Source organism: Pseudochaenichthys georgianus, chromosome 18, assembly GCF_902827115.2.
Source record: "Pseudochaenichthys georgianus chromosome 18, fPseGeo1.2, whole genome shotgun sequence".
NCBI classification, from domain to species: Eukaryota; Metazoa; Chordata; class Actinopteri; order Perciformes; family Channichthyidae; genus Pseudochaenichthys; species Pseudochaenichthys georgianus.
In genome coordinates, this window is record NC_047520.1 from 16430246 (window position 1) to 16443481 (window position 13236).

At 40.6% G+C, this 13236-nt stretch overlaps 1 protein-coding gene across 2 annotated transcripts; it reads left to right on the forward strand.

Annotated features, from left to right (window-relative positions):
- The first annotated feature begins 320 nt into the window (after positions 1-320).
- On the forward strand, positions 321-13181 carry cdca9 (cell division cycle associated 9). 2 transcript variants are annotated; one of them, XM_034106241.2, is made up of 10 exons: positions 321-531; positions 631-762; positions 11357-11397; positions 11479-11530; positions 11631-11686; positions 11806-11867; positions 12276-12359; positions 12473-12554; positions 12729-12815; positions 12950-13181. In XM_034106241.2, exons 1-10 carry the CDS (start codon positions 330-332, stop codon positions 12992-12994), a joined length of 843 nt encoding a protein of 280 aa, XP_033962132.1. In that variant the 5' UTR covers positions 321-329; the 3' UTR covers positions 12995-13181. The 2 variants fall into 2 exon arrangements, with proteins under 2 accessions (XP_033962132.1, XP_033962133.1); XM_034106242.2 differs by lacking the exons at positions 321-531; positions 631-762 and adding an exon at positions 9185-9523.
- Positions 13182-13236: the final 55 nt, after the last annotated feature.

Here is a 13236-nt window from a genome sequence, read left to right on the forward strand (position 1 = left end):
ATTAGCTTTTCTTTTTTAATGCTTAATGTCTTTCATTTTTTGTAAAGCACTTTGAATTGCCTTGTGTTGAAAAGTGCTATATAAATAAACTTGCCTTGCCTTTAATTATTTACATTTTTAATAATATTTAATTTGAAAACATGAATGTTTCAAGGCTTTTCAGTTTAGGTATTTTTGTTGTTTTTTGGTTGTACTATCACTTTTACTGAATTGAAATATCAGAATAAAAACAAATATCACCGATTCCATAATCGATAAACAAAATAAAGGCTAAACGTATGCTTCCGCCACGCAACGTAGATCTCACCTGATTAGTTTCCGGTGAGCGGATGAACATCTTAATTAACGGTTGTGCTGTAACAGGTGTGTGGAGCGGTTGCATTCGCAGGCTGAACTCTGAGAGACGACCAGACCACAAGATGCCTTCGAGGCGGGTAAAGAACCGAGGATCTGACCCAGCTCAAGAGCGGCAGAGCCGGGAGATGAGACACCGGAGACTGGCTCTCTTTATCCAGCAGTTTGAGAAAGAAGGTTTGGCTGAGACTGTTGCTCAAATGTCAGCTTTACATCCTCCAGTTGTCCCTGCTCGGCTGCTAGAAATGGCGAAACTTTTTTCTTTCTTCCTTTCAGCACAAGAGCGTATGGACGAGTTAGAAGCCAAACTGGAGAACATGTTGGCCACAGTGGACAAAGTATTCAAAGTGGAGCTGATGAAGGTTCCTCTTGCTCTGCAAAAAACACGGATAGGGGAATTATTTAGCGGTGAGTCTTCAGCATTCTTAACCTGTTAAGCCCCGAGCCTGTTTTTCAGGTTTCAGGCTCGAAAATGACATTCATTACATTACATTTAGCTGACGCTTTTATCCAAAGCCATTTACAATAAGTGCGTTCGACCAACAAAATACAAACTTGAAGAAAACAGAATCATATAAGTACATCAGGCTTCATAGAGCAAAAACATTTCAAGTGCTACTCAACTGGCTTTAGATAAGCCAGTCCTTTATTAGTATATAAGTGCTTTGTAAATAGTTCTATCGCTCGAAGTGGAGTCGAAAGAGATGAGTTTTCAGTCTGCGCCGGAAGGTGTGTAAGCAGCTATATGCTGTCCTGATGATGTCAATGGGGAGCTCATTCCACTATTTTGGAGCCAGGATATCAAACCCACGTGTTTTTGCTGATGGGAACTTGGGTCCCCTTCGCAGCGAGGGTGCAGCGAGCCGTTCGGTTGATGCAGAGCGGAGTGCACGTGCTGGGGTGTACGGTTTAACCATGTCCTGGATGTAGGAAGGGCCAGATCCATTCGCAGCATGGTACGCAAGTACCAGTGTCTTGAAGTGGATTCTAGCAGTTACCGGAAGCCAGTGGAGGGAGCGGAGGAGCGGCGTGGTGTGGGAACATTTAGGAAGGTTGAAGACCAGGCGAGCCGCTGCATTCTGGATGAGCTGCAGAGGTCGGATGGCACATGCAGGTAGACCAGCCAGGAGGGAGTTGCAGTAGTCTAGGCGTGAGATGACGAGAGCCTGGACCAGAACCTGCGTCGCTTTCTTGGTCAGGAGGGGACGCATCTTCCTGATGTTGTAAAGCGTGTATCTGCAGCAGCGGGTTGTAGCAGTGATGTTTGCAGTTAAGGACAGGTTGTTATCTAGGGTCACACCCAGATTCATTGCAGTCTGAGTCGGGGAAACAACAGAGGTGCCGATGTTGATTGTTAGGTCAAGAGTGGGACAATCTTTTCCCGGAAGGAAAAGCAGTTCAATCTTGTCAAGGTTGAGCTTGAGGTGATGATCAGACATCCACTGAGAGATGTCAGCTAGACAAGCAGAGATGCGTGCATTCCCAGAACAAATGACCATATCTTCCCTTCTAAAAGGGTTACATTAATAATCTTTTTTCTCAAAGTAATGATAAACCTGTGAGTTGGATGTAGAAAAGTCAGATTCAATATAGATGTTTTTTTATTTTAAAAGGCGAGACACGGCAGGCAAAAACATCGTTTTTCAAGTACTGGTCAATTTTGCGATGTTGTGCTATTTTGATTCTATAACATGTTTTCTTTCTTTTTGGAAGGAAAATGTACAAAATACACATTTAAGTGTTTATTTTACTATAGTTTGTCTATTTGCGTCTGTAGATTTCTCCTAAATTCACCAAAAGTTAGCATTCTAACGTAACATAAAGTACCACGACCGCTGTGTGCACCATGTGATCAGAGCAGAGTCCTGCATCGGGTCGGGTACCCGACGGGTGACCCGCAAAAAAGGTGATTCGCGGGTGGTATTTTTCCAAACGCTTTTTTCCGGGTTCGGTTCTGGGTAAAACAAAGATGATGCGGGTCGGGTCGCGGGTGTTGCATAATAAATATATTGAAATAATGATAATTTAGTTTAATGTTTAAATCCTCAGACCTCTCCCCCGCGGGACCGTGCATAATCATAACCTCTGCAGCGCATCAATCTGCTGCTGTGCGCGCCACATTCGAAATGGCTGAGGTGAAGCTCTCTAGCGGAGAATACAGCATTTTCAATAACACTTCCTCAAGAGCGAAACCCAGCGTCTGGGAGGCTTTTGGTTCCTAGATGGAGAAAATAACCAACATCCCACGCTTTTTGAGACAAATATGCAACTGCGTGTGTTAATAATTGCACGTTTTCACTGCTCATATATAGGCTATGCGGGTTCGGGTCGGGTCGCGGATCTTGTGCCGACGGGTCGGGTCGGGTTGCGGAACTAATTGGCAATATGTGCGGGTAGCGGGGCGGGTTCGGTATTGCACGTCGCGGGTGCGGGGCGGGAGCGGGTCTTGAAAATCAGACCCGTGCAGGACTCTGGATCAGAGGTATCGCTGGAAAGCTCCGTCTCTCCTGCACAATCTCATCGGATCCAAATATGGTCATTTCCTTTGTATCAGCAACCAATCGTGAAAGCACAAAGGGGTCTTAAACCAAGAAACGAAATCTCATTGGCTGGTGTCAATTTCTGACAACGTGATTCGTTCAGATGCGTCACGTGGTGTGCTAAAACACTTCCTGGTTAGCTTTCCGCTAGAAATTGAAATCTCAAAATGGCAAAAGAACGGCGAAAAAAACGTTCACAGAGAAGACGACAACAATTGTCACTTGCACGAAGCAAGGTTATACAAAAAAAGAAATGACCCCGAACATGAAATACCTTCACGGAGTGCGTTGAGGCGCAAGCTGTCATCCAAAGAACAGGAGGGTTCAGCTAGCGCCTCACTGCAATCTTTAAAGATCGTTTTCTCAAAATTAGTTTTTTCTCCTACTCTGAGTTCGAAATTTCAACTTCAGTAGCACGTAGATACACCAAACCTTCCAGTTATATTCCTATCAATATTATGAAGGCTTTTACAGAAGGGTTTGTTCATATATAATTCATAGCCTGAATTATACAACATTGTATACCTAAAAACATGGCGAAAATGGATATTTTAGGGCTGTTGACAGTATTTGCTGATTTATGGAGTGATAAAAAGAGATATCCAATATCCCTTCTGTAAAAGCCTTAGATACGAATATGACTACAAAATGAAACAAGAATTTTGAACCTGGCTTTATCCAAAGTTCAGATTTCGATTCCTGAAATGTGTAACTTAAAATATGTGCATATTTAATTAGATAATGGATAATTTGCATATTTAAACAGGCTATTTCAGAAAACTTGTAATACAAAAAACAATTGCCTTATTGTAAGTAATTAACTGGAGAAATCTCTAGCTGATACTTTTAAGTTAAAAAAATTACCCTATTCACCTGGGGTGTCTCGCCTTAAAGAAAATTCAGATTGAACATTGTAAAAAAACTAAATTATAGTGTCCGTCCAAAAAATATTTTGTACTCATAGTGAGAACTAACCTTGGATGATGGGTTAGTAGACTAAACGCTTTAGGAATCCAAAGTACAACATATAAGTACCCTGTATCAAGTTAGATGCAAAACAAGTGATATCTGACCTTTTTAGACAGATTTAGCAACAAAAAAACCTCTTCTGGGGCCATTTGGGTGGATTTTTCATATCTCTGGCCCCTCTTGCTGGATTTTGACATGTGACATCTCTTTCTGACCGCCGGAGCCAATGGAATCGAGGGGAACTCCCACATAGTCCTTATTTGGTAATGTGTGTTAGACTGCCGCATAGCCAAGACCGGAAGCAGCAGCCACTCTGGTGGCTACCATTATCAGCTAACTTTTGCTCTCCGATTTTTACATAAAAATGGAATTATGGAAGATAAATGAAATGCTTTTTTTATACAGAGATGTTAAAAACCTATGGATTAACCGATTCAGCCGCGTTTTTTCTCGTTTTAATGCCATTGAACACGTCTTTTGATCAGATTGACAGCTACGGTGAGACGATCTCCCTAGAAGCTCCGTAAAGGTACGTGTTGTGATGTCTGTGTTTGCTTCCCCTGTGGCGTGTTCGGATCACTCAGTGATGATACTATATACCTAAATAATCTGTGGAACCTCAGCTTTAATCGGATATCTTGTATGTGCAGCTACGATAAGTAATAAGGGTACTTTTATCTTGAGTTCTGTGCCCATGTCCGTTAGCATTTTTCGCTAAGGGGTCATTTAGATGCTTCTTATGAGACTTGTGTTTTTGTTTTGGTAAAAATTAGGAGACCGATACCTATAACTTCCTGCTTCTCAAGACCGATACCGATATAACCGATAATAATATAATATATATATATATATTAAATGTCCCTGTAGTTTTTGCACACCTGGTGGTAAAAAAAGACTAGTAGTGAGCAAATGACATGAGCATTACTACTATGAACAAAACAAAGCCAAGAACAGTTTTGACTCTTCAAAGTGACCATATTTATTTTCCCAAATAAAGTTCTTTCCTTTTTCAAAAGTGTCGTCGATAGGTAAAAGCCCCGGTGCCTTTGCAGCTGGCTTTAGATTCGCCGCTAGTTTAGCAGCGCAGGCGTCTTCGTACGCTTTTAACACACCATCGTAGCGATGTTTCAGGTGACTAATCAGGTTGAAAGTATTATAGCTCGTTGCCTTTTTCCCTTCTCGTGGAACTTCTGCATTACATTTGTTAATACAAATAGCAAGCGAACTATCTAACTCTGAAACTTTGAAATAGTCCCATACTACCGACGACATGTTTGTTTACTGGCCTGGCTTCACGGCCACACACCATTTACGTCACAGCCAGGCATGAGTTAGGGAGCGCTGGATTTGTGAAAAACTCCCCTCTTCCTAAACCACTAATACCACAGTACTGGCAAAACGGGAGGAGCCGAGTGAAAAACAAGCGCCCCTCATCCCAATCCACCCACACCGCAGTATCTTTTTCTTTTCTTTTTTACCCAAAAAATAAATTGTATATTATCGGGGCTATTAATAGTTTTATCGGGATGATGTCATAATTCCTAATATCGGGCCGATAATTATCGTGCACCACTAGTAAAAATGGTTTGTATCGTCAGTTAGCTGAGATTATTTACGTTAATCTGGCATAACAAATTAATAGGTTCTTAAATATTAAGATACCCTGAGACACAATGTCTTGAAAAAAAAAACAGGGTCCCCGCCGAAGGGGACCTTGGGGCTTAACAGTTAAGAACCCACGGTCATTTTGTGTTCCCATAACATGTCCAAGATGTCCGTGTGCCAGGCTAACATGTGACAGAACTAGCTACATTTCAGAAGCTTGTTTTTTGTTGACAATGTCAGAAATGTGTTGTCTATTTAACCTAAATGATGTTCCCCAAAATCTTCCCAAAAGTAGACATTTGTCCGGGTTCTTTTGGGATAAATTGACTTCCTATGATGTTAGACCATAATATATTATGTATTTCCATCAGTGGTGTAAGTAATAATGTATTGAACTTAAGTTAGATTTTGGGGTGCTTTATTATCTATTTCATGCTACTTTTATCCTACATTTTAGAAGCCAATATTGATGCGAATACATTTGTACTTCTACTTGTATGCAGGACTTTTACTCGTAACGCAGTATTTTTACACTGTAGTACAGGCATATTCAACTAGCGGCCGAATCAGGCCCTTCGGAACTTTTTTCTGGCCCACAAGATGTTGCCTGCAAATCAAAATGGCATATGTGTAATAGCATAAATAAAACTAATGTCGGATCACACTAAATCCGACGATGCGGCGAAAACGCTGGTTTTTCCATTCATTTGAATTATTTTGAATCCGTTATTTTTGCCTGCCGCCTCTGCACATTAAAAAAAAAAACGCACTGTGTCCGCACTTGTCATTGGCTCAAACTCACGTTACACACTAGGTTCGCGGGCCAGCGAGTAACAGCTTCAAGATGTCTCTCTCCAAGCCCAAGTATGGGCATAGATATGTCTCATAATTATTTGTGTGAACATAAACATAATTTGTGTAAATGTGATTTGTAAATATAAAATACCATCCACAAATGCATTTAAAAGATTTGCAAACTCACAAATACATTTGCAAATGTAAAACAGATCTGCAAATACGCTAAATATTTTCACAAATAAAAAAAAGATCTGTGAATATCTCTTTAACATTTATAACTTTCGATCAGGAATTTGTGAATCCATTTTGGATTTGTCGACCAAAAATGCGCTTGCGGATCTCAAATCTCTGCTTGTGGATCGTCTTTTTACACACACGGAATTTTGAAACATATTTTCCGCCGGTCTCTGCTAAAATCTACTCGTGTCACTCGGTTATTTTCGGAAACCACGCCTGCTGATGACGACATTTCCGCATGATTTCAAAGTAAGAGCATGATGGTTTGTTTAATGCTCTGTTTTTTTTATTATAATGAACAGCGGAACGTTAGATGCATTCTTTATCATCATCATCATGTTATAGTGATACAGTTAGTTTGTAGTTAGTTTATTGGATCAATATAGTATATCGAGCACTTTCGTTGATGTTGAAGTACAGGCTATACGCCACTTTCGGATCCCGGGGGGAGCAGCTGGCAGCGAAGCAGCCCAGATAAAACTCTTTCTTCATTGTTTGTTGTGTATTCAGTCAAGCGGGTCAAAGTTACAAAGCACTTCACATCTTATTAATTGGCCTAATTTTACTTTACCAGTGCAGTAATAAAGTAATCCGTAGAAAAGCACCGTATTTAGGTTAGCCTTCATAGTAAGGCTACATTGAATGGTTTAGGCCCAAAATACATTACTGACCTCCTGCTAAATTATGAACCATCCAGATCTCTCAGGTCTTCAGGGACTGGTCATCTTTCTGTCCCAGAGTCAGAACTAAACATGGTAAAGCAGCGTTCAGTTATTATGCTCCAAATATCTGGAACAAACTCCCAGAAACCTGCAGGTCCGCTGCAACTCTTGACTACTTTTAAATCCAGACAAAAGACTTTTCTTTTTGTCGCTGCTTTTAATTGAACTATTCACATCTTAAACTGCACTGTAACTTTTATCCATGTGTTTTTTCTTTTAATGTTTCTTTTATTATCTTTTCTTTTTAATGACTGATTTTAAATGCCATTTTCTTAAAGGTGGGGTAGGTAAGTTTCAGAAACCAGCTCGAGTGCACTAAAATTTGAAAGTACACAGCCGAAAAGAATCCGCCCCTTGCTTCAGACTTCCTTACAGAGCACCTCCTCCAACACACAAGAACGCGCACATGATGTCAGCAGACTGGTGAAAGTGGCCGCCTGTTGCTGGCGAGTCATTGAAGTACTGCTGCAATGCACGCCCAATGAGGGCACGAGATACATTTGTGCGTGCACGATATGGAAGGCTGACAGACAGGGCGGCAATCCAGTTGTACTTTTTACAGTACTACGGGTTCCAGATTTTTTTATGGATTTTTTGTCAAATCACTTAAGATATTCATTGCTATCTGGATGTTAAGAGCATTCCATTGAATATAACAAAAAGTGTATCTCGAGCCGGTTTCTGAAACTTACCTACCCCACCTTTTAATGTATTTTGTTTTTTGTAAAGCACTTTGAATTGCCTTGTGTTGAAAGGTGCTATATAAATAAACTTGCCTTGCCTTACATTAAATGTTATAATATTCATCGTGTCCTTTCTACTGTATATGAATATATTCCTGTCTATTGCTTTCATTTGTATTTAATGTTATTGTGTTTATGCTTGTTTCCACACATTTCACAATTTGGGATGAATGAAGTATCTATCTATATATGATGACTATCTATCCATCTATCTGTTTGTCTTCCTACCTACCTACCTATACCTACCTGCCTGCCTACCTACCTATACCTACCTACCTGCCTGCCTACCTACCTACTAGTTGTTTTGTTTGGAAAGGTTTTGTCATTGTATTGCTCTTTACCGGCACCTGCAGAGTACAGGACTTTACATTGTACTTACAATTTTACATTGTAACTTTGACCCGCTTGACTGAATACACAACAAACAATGAAGAAAGAGTTTTATCTGGGCTGCTTCGCTGCCAGCTTCTCCCCCGGGATCCGAAAGTGGCGTATAGCCTGTACTTCAACATCAACGAAAGTGCTCGATATATGCTGTATTGAACCAATAAACTAACACAAACTAACTCACTATAACATGATGGTGATAAAGAATGCATCTAAAGTTCCGCTGTTCATTATAATAAAAAAACAGAGCATTAAACAAACCATCATGCTCTTAAAGCATGCGGAAATGTCGTCATCAGCAAGCCAGCACGTGGTTTCCGAAAATAACCGAGTGACACGAGTAGATTTTAGAAGTGACCGGCGGAAAATATGTCTCAAAATTCCGTGTGTGTAAAAAGACGATCCACAAGCAGAAATGTGAGATCCACGAGCAGAGATTTGAGATCTGCTAACGCATTTTTGGTCGGCAAATACAAAATGGATTCACAAATGCCTGATCGAAAGTTGTAAATGTTAAAGAGATAATCACAGATCTCGCCTTTATTTGTGAAAATATTTAGCGTATTTGCAGATCCGTTTAACACTTGCACATTTATTTGTGAGTTTGCAAATCTTTTAAATGCATTTGTGGATGGTGTTTTACATTTACATATCACATATTTACACACAAATTATTTTTATGTTCACACAAATAATTAGAGACATATCTATGCCCATACCCAAGAAACGTAAAGTTGATTCGGAAAATCGCCAATTCCAGAATGGACTGACAAATATGTATTTACTTTGCCAACCGCAACAAGTAATACATCGGTGTGTTTATTGTGCAACGAAAGTATATCCGTGATGAAAGAATACAACTTAAAGCGACACTACAACTCAAATCACGGCTCGTTTTCTGCCAGTTTTCCCGTGGGCTCAGAGGAACGGAGAAGGAAAGTACAGGGACTGCTAGCATCATTTGAACGGAGTCAAGCGGCTTTTAGTCGCTTTTGCACGGAACAAGAGAGAGCTACGATAGCATCCCTGCGAGTAGCTTGGACACGAGCCAGACAGAAGAGGCCCTTTACCGACGCGGAGACCGTTAAAGAGTGCATGCTTGCTGTCATCGATGAAGTGGTTATTGACCAAAAAGTAAAAGACGGCGTCACTTCAGCCATTAAAAAAGGTAACTCTCTCAGACACAACAACACTTCGCAGAGTGGAACTAGTTGCAAAGGATGTGTCGGGGAAGCTTTTGGAAAAGCAGAGTTTATATCAATCGCTGTGGACGAATCAACTGACTGTACTGACATGGCCCAGCTGTGCATCTATGAGGTTTTTTTCGATGGAGTTCGCTTTAGGGAAGAACTTCTGGGGCTTATTCCGTTGGAGGGACACACTACAGGTGAGGTTCTTTCAAAAGATAGTCTCGTTTTTTAACGAACGTCAACTGGATTTAAAAAAAAGTGTGCCTGTTGGTCACTGATGGCGCTCCAGCTATGATCGGCAGGGGCTGGTGGCGCGTCTATCTGCCATAGCCCCACACATGCAGTGTTTACACTGTATTAATCATCAATCTGTGTTGTGTGCAAAGCTCAGTGTTGACTTGAAAAACACCATGGACACTGTCATGAACATTGTGAATTTCATTCGCTCAACCTCCAGCCTACAACACCGCCTGTTCCGTCAGCTGCTTGCTGACACGTTTGCTGAACACACGGACTTACTCGTCCATAACGATGTCCGATGGCTCAGCAAAGGAAAGGTGCTGGATCGTTTCTGTGAACTCCGCCAGGAGATTGTGTCTTTCCTTCGCACGTGTAAGCACAAACGAGCTACAAACCTATTGGAGCGCATGTTAGATGAACAGTTTATGGCAGAAGTTTACTTTGTGTGACATGTTTGGACACTTGAACACTTTGAATTGCGAACTGCAGGGTCGCGAAAAGTCTATCGCTGATTTGGTTGAAAGACTTTGTGCCTTCAAGACAAAGCTAACTATCTTCAAAACAGACCTAATGACGACAACTGCTGCACTTCCCAAAACTCTGTGCATTTATGACCACATCACCTGGAGCAAACATAACGCCAGTCAAAAGTCATGAAGTCTGACTTCATGACTGAAGTCAGACTTCAGTCATTGACTGATAACTTTACTCACAGATTCCAAGGCTTCAGCATTCCAATTGAGGTATTGCAGTTTGCCCCGTGACCCGTTTTCCATCAAGCCTGATGCAGACTTCTGTGTAAAAGAGGTAATATCTTGCATTGATGAGAGCCTCTTTCAGATGGAGCTGGTTGATGTTGCTTTAAAACAGCTCCTGCAGTCTGAGGGTGGAGTGGACTTTTGGTCTAACCATGTTAGCCAGTATCAGTACCCCACAATGAGGAAGGTGGCCTTGCTTATACTGACAATGTTTGGATCTACCTATACTTGTGAGTCTAGCTTTTCTCATATGAATGCCATCAAAACAAGGGCACGCTGCTCCATGACCAATGAGAAGTTGCATGAGTGTCTCAGGATTGCTCTTACCACTTATGAGCCAAACTGCTGAAATAGCTAAATCAAGGCAGTGTAATTTCTCTCACCGGCTAAACATGACCGAAGTCTGATGCATGGTATGTATGCAGATCTGTTTGTATGGTCATTCATTTTATGGTCATTCAAACGCCTACTTACTGTTCAAAAATTGTAAAAATGCCTTGTAACCGAAGCTTTACTACTTTTGTATGGACTGGTTGCTTTCTGTAATGATTTCTGTTGATACAATTAAAGTAATAATAAAAAAAAAGGGATGCACTTGACTAGTTCAATGTATTAGTATCTATTAACACTACTGTAAGCAAGAGTTATTTGTAGTGATTCCTTGACAAAGTATTGTGTGGCCCACAAACCCCCAGTGATTTTCCTATTTGGCCCACTTGCTAATGAAGTTGAATAGCCCTGCTGTAGTATATCTACTTTTACCTAATTAATACTTCTTTCACTACTGATTTCCATCCCCCTGTATTCTTTTAGAGGAGGACTTCTCAGCCAGTGACGTGTCAATTGCCATGAAGGTGAGTCTCAGTCTCACCTGCTGCCATCTTGAGTTTTGTTTTTAATATAACGGAAGTAATCATTATTACCTGATGTTGCAGAATGAGTCCCTAGAGATTCCCCTACCCCTCAGGAGGACCCGCAGTAAAATAGGTACAATTGTTTTCCTATGAAAAATGTTTATTTTGATTATGAAATTAAATGAAACGCAGTTGTTTGGAATTAAACTTAAAAGCATCTTCTGTTTTTGAAGCACAATCAACTGACTCTGACTCACCAGACCTGCAGCCCTCAGCCAAGACTTCCAAGGTAAGCAGTTTCAACCTGAGGTTCATATCAAATATTGGTTTGCTTTTAAATATTCTTTCGAGACAAGTTTTGGTATCCACAAGATTAGTCTAAACATTGCTTTTTTCCTATATTTTTAGGGAGGAAGAGCGACAAAAAAGAGCAAAACATTAGTTGGAAGTAACAGCACTGGAAATGTCAGGTAAGATTTGACGTATGGTTGTGCGAGGTACTTATCCATAGTCAGTATATCACACAATAGATGGACATTTGGAGAAATCGACAGGAGTACAAGGATGAAGAAAATAAATGTGGATGAGGCCAGCAGCAAAACCTTATTAACCCACATAAGAACTGCATTACCTACCTGATGTATATTGAGATTTGAGAGCCTTAAAAGGCGCCTATATAAATAAAATGCATTATTATTTTTCCGCTTTACCTGGCTAACATACAATACACATTGTGGTACTGGTACTCCTGTTGTCTCCAAACTGCCATCTTCTGTATACCTCATGCTGTATAACCATGCTTCAAACAACCTTTATTTATTGTGCTGTAGTGTTTTTGGTAAATGAGTATTTATGCATTGACACTTTATGTTCTCCAGGGGCACCCCAGCCACTGCCAAGAGAACTCAGAGCCTCTTGGCCAAGAACAACGACCAGACCCGAGCAATCCAACCGAAACTCAGGTCTGGTCCTGTCTGCAGTAGAGCGGCCATGTTCTATAGCCTTTACAATGGAGGCATGAAGATTGTTTTTATTTTCAATAATTGTTCTTGTATTTGAATGGATTGTGTCCCAGGTCTGTGGTCTCTGATGGAGATCTGCACTGTTCCATGCCCGGCTCTGCTGCGCACATCACTGTCACCACAGCACAGGGACAGGTACTCTACACTTTGCACCAACTGGAAAAAGGCAATGCTGTGTCCTTATTTTTGTTCAAAGAAAGTGAATTTAAGCCTTCCTTACCCGAGGAGACTTTTCGGTTTTAATGTAAGAGCTAAATATACCTGGATTATGATCTGATCCACTAACTTGTATGCATGTGTTGTTTTCAGGCCCTCTCCTTTTCTGAAGAGACGCAGGAGGACATTGACGTTGACCTGCTGGATGACGTAGCATTGTGCCAGTTTCAGAGGCTCACGGTAGTACTTTTAAATTCAACTTACTGTGTGATGAGTTATCTCATTTTCAGAAAAGGTTCAAGGCTTTGTATATTAAAGTATATTAAAGTATATTGCTAAACCTTTGAAAGACATCATTCATTCTGGGTTTTCAGAGTATGATGGACAATCTGTCGAGGCGAAGGCGCTGCCAGCAATAAAGATCAACTGACCAGCACTAGTTCAACTGTTAATGTATTATGAAATGAGTCGAACAGTTTGTTTTTAAATTTTAATAAAGCTAATTTTTTTATTATTCTAAATGATTGTCATTTAATGATCTAGTCAGTAGAATGAGTAAATGCCCTTCCCAATTTCAAATGGACTCAAAATGTATCAAAAGCATGGATGCAGATTAAGAGAATAGAATTTGATTAACTTAATTTGCATTGCTAAGATGTAA

Coding starts and splice junctions, on each gene's coding strand:
- cdca9 (XM_034106241.2), top strand. CDS start 330: ATGAACATCTTAATTAACGGTTGTGCTGTAACAGGTGTGTGGAGCGGT. Junction 11,531..11,630: donor GAGGACCCGCAGTAAAATAG/GTACAATTGTTT, acceptor CTGTTTTTGAAG/CACAATCAACTGACTCTGAC. Junction 12,360..12,472: donor GCAATCCAACCGAAACTCAG/GTCTGGTCCTGT, acceptor ATTGTGTCCCAG/GTCTGTGGTCTCTGATGGAG.